This window comes from Paraphaeosphaeria sporulosa, assembly GCF_001642045.1.
Source record: "Paraphaeosphaeria sporulosa strain AP3s5-JAC2a unplaced genomic scaffold CC84scaffold_29, whole genome shotgun sequence".
Taxonomy (NCBI): domain Eukaryota; kingdom Fungi; phylum Ascomycota; class Dothideomycetes; order Pleosporales; family Didymosphaeriaceae; genus Paraphaeosphaeria; species Paraphaeosphaeria sporulosa.
In genome coordinates this window covers 3237-6777 of record NW_017253388.1, presented here as the reverse complement: position 1 = coordinate 6777, position 3541 = coordinate 3237, and the positions used below count along the sequence as shown (strand labels likewise).

At 40.4% G+C, this 3541-nt stretch overlaps 1 protein-coding gene across 1 annotated transcript; it reads left to right on the top strand.

Moving 5' to 3' along the window:
• Positions 1-1419: 1419 nt before the first annotated feature.
• Positions 1420-1649, top strand: CC84DRAFT_1238638 (uncharacterized protein; the record flags this gene model as incomplete). Its single annotated transcript, XM_018183954.1, has 1 exon — positions 1420-1649. A coding segment is annotated over one exon (150 nt), but the record flags the coding sequence as incomplete, so codon positions are not given.
• Between the last annotated feature and the right edge of the window lie 1892 nt (positions 1650-3541).

Genomic DNA, 3541 nt, shown 5'->3' with positions numbered 1-3541 from the left:
CTAGCATCCTAGTGTGATTGCCAGGCCGACAATGAGCTGGCCGCTTTCCTGACAAAGTGAAGGGAGTTTCTGGTAGACGGCTCATATAGTCTCATAAGCGAGATGCTAAGCCTATTGGCGTTTAGTAAGCATATTATATTTAATAATAGAAATGCTAGTGCAGCCCTATAGTTGCAGGATAAAAAGATCTTATACTACTAGGGAAAACCCATTAGGATTAAACGCTTCTAGTAGATGGTAAAGGACTTAATGACTAAGCTTAAAGAGGAGATATGGTAAGAATTGCTCTAGGTCCTAGACAAAGATGGTAGGTTTTCTATCCAGCTCAATTTAATCTAGGATGATATCACCTTCTCTCGCCGCGGCTCGTACTTTGTGAATAAAGAAAATGGGCTTACTAATAGACTATGATCTATGCTTGAGCAAGCTTTTAAAAGTAAAGAAGGGCAGGGGTTATGAGCACCCAATGGCCAGTAGAATATCTGGTAGGTGAAATAATATCTACGAGCTATGAACCGCTTCCTAGGCAAGAAGTTGGTTACCTACCATGTATTTAATGGGTAGCCGGCTTGAGGTAGTAAGCTTACGGCCATATAGTTTCGAAATGGCGCGCTATAGGATCGAAACTAGGTCGTCCTAGATGGGGTAATGATAACTATCATTCACTACTACAAATCGATATTATAGTAGGATAGCCCTAAAGTCATCCCCCGCTTCCTACCTATACGGCTAGGCTAGATTACTACCATCTACCTGGCGTATATATAGCCGTTCGCGGAGTATCTATAGGTTAAGGTTCTAGGCGGCTTGTTTAGCGACTATATCTAGGCCGACAGTTATGGCCCATAGGGAACAGACCGTTTGACCCGAGCTTTAAAGTAGGAGATGGGAAAGCGCTTAGGTGTAGTACTTAATATACACGAGTATTAATACGTTACTATTGGCATTAGAAGAGTGGTTATAGGAGAGTCATTTAGCTGTAGCTACCAGGATAAGGTTAGTGAGGAAGAAGAGCCTAAAGCTAAAGATGAGAGCCCACTAGAGCTATAGAATTTGTAGATGATAGCAATAGGCGTCTCTATATATAGCATGCCAATTAATATCATTAAGCACCTAAGTAATTGGTTAATTAAGACCTTTTAACCGCTCAGCAAGGCATGGCACAACTTCCTAGGTCTTAGGAAGTAGATAAATAGTAGATAGGTTAGTAGCCTATAGGTTAGGTAAACGTATAAGTAGTAGCGTGAGCCTAAGAGTACCCTAGTAGGATAGCCTCTTAATCCGTATCTAAAGTGGGCTAAACTAGAGCCTAGCAATCTTTAAAAGAATATTAAAACGGCTATGTAGTATGTCCTAAAAAGCTTAGAGGTTTCGTTTAAGTTAGGGGAACAAGAGTAGGCTATGCATACTATAGTTTAAGGCCAAACACTACTTATTATTGTCCTTCCAACTGGTGGGGGGAAGAGCTTATTATTCATAGTTCCAGCTTTTATACTAGGCGCCAGGGTCACCATACTCATGGTTCCCTTCCAAGCCTTAATCGAGGACCACGTGCAAAGGATATTATAGAGCGGGGTTACCTACGCTAAATGGACATAGGTACAAACACACTACCCTACCTCTATTATTATTATGAGTACTAATGTTACCAGCAGCTTAAGCTTCCTATAGTATGTAATCTTACTCAACGAGAGGAAGCTGCTATAGTGGGTAGTAATTAATAAATGCCACCTAGTTGTCACGTCTAGCCATTAGCGTCTAAAGCTTACTAGCCTTTAAGATCTTCGCATGCTGTCCTACCCAATTATCTTACTAATAGCAACCCTCCTACTAGCACTAGAAGAAGTGCTTATATAGGATATATTAATATTATGTGCCACTTATATCCGAGCCAGCACTATATAGCCAAACATCCGCTATTTTATATTGTAGTGCGCCCAAGGCAAGGCAATAGAGATAGCGCTAGTAATAAGCTAATGGTAGGTATAGGCGTTGCGGAAAGGTAAGAAAGGCATTATCTACTACCATGCTAAGGCGTAGTGTAAGAAGCTAGTGGAGGCACTATAGTGTATATGCTATCATGCTGGGGTATAGGATTATATAGGTCGTCTGGAGCGGTGGCTAGCGTAAGGGGGCTTTATTATAACCACATCTATGCTTGGCACTAGGGTGGACTTTCCTAGCATTGTGTTTATCTTACACGTAGGGATGCCGTGGAGCATAATTAACTACTATTAGGAGAGCGGGTGAGCTGGGCGCGGTAGTAAGGTTACTAACTTAGTTATTATTATAGAGTAGGGCGAAGTAGAGAGGCAGCTATGGTAAAGTAGGGATTCTATAGACGTCTATGTAATGGGTACGTTTATTTAGAGTGATAGATGCCGACGAGGATATATAAGTAAGTATATAGACGGTATGCGGGTAATGTATAATGACATTAAGTTAGTAGGGTATAATTAATGTGGGGAGGGGTAAGCCGAGTGGTAATAATTATAGTTAGAAGCAGCTAGTGGCTGGTAGGAGGTAGAGGAGTTTATAAGTAAGTTGTAAGTAGGCTATATGACGTGCTAGGTACTAGGTAATAGGGACTAGTAAGTACACAAGACTATATAGTGTAAGGTAGAGAAGCTGTATATAGGCGTAGAGTTAGATTAGTTTTAGAGGGGTATGTGTAACGCTAGGGATTACCACAACTACTAAAGGTGCTGGGTTAGCTAGAGGTGGTGTATAACAGGGTAGGACATTAATAATAAGTGCTAGTGGCCGAACGTAGTGATTCTGCTAGTAAGAGTTGCCATAGGGATTAAAGAGGGATTAGCGATTATTTGGTAGTATGGTTTTTAGGGCGACTATGAGTAAAAGTTCCAGGCTTATTAGATATGGCTTGGGAGACGATTAATAGTAAGGGTATAGGGAGAGTTTATAAGTAACGCTATAGTAGTTACTATTTAGGTAATATAGAAAGGAATAGCGCTAAAGAAAAGATAGGGTTATTAAATAAAAAGGTATACTTATAAAGCGAGGTATTAATAAGTAAAGAAAAAAGATAAACTCTAAAAAGGGTAGGTGGTAGGCCCTTTAGTTGTTTTAAGAGAGTTAGTAGGTAGATTCTACTACTAGGCTAAATATAATAGAGTTAAGGATTAAAGTCGATTTATCCCGGTAGAGAAAGGAGGGGGAGAGTGTTAAAGGCTATAGATGAAGCGTATTACTAAGCTATCTAAAGAATATTACTACTAGCCGAGTAAATCGCGTAGGGAGATAGCTACTAGAATAACATCTTTTCCATCGCCTTATAGTTTTAGAGTAGGGCCTAGCGGCTTTATAGCTACCACTATAGGTGCAGCGCTACCTCCTGGCTTAGGTAGTAGGGGTAGGGGTACTCTACTTAAGTAGGGGTCGCGTGTATCCTTAATGAATAACTGACTATACATGGCTAATGTAGCCAACGAGAAGATGAATATATATGCTGTAGTAGACCACTAGAGCGCTTACTATACCTTCCCTATAGTAATTATGAATGTAAATAGACCTAGAGAAG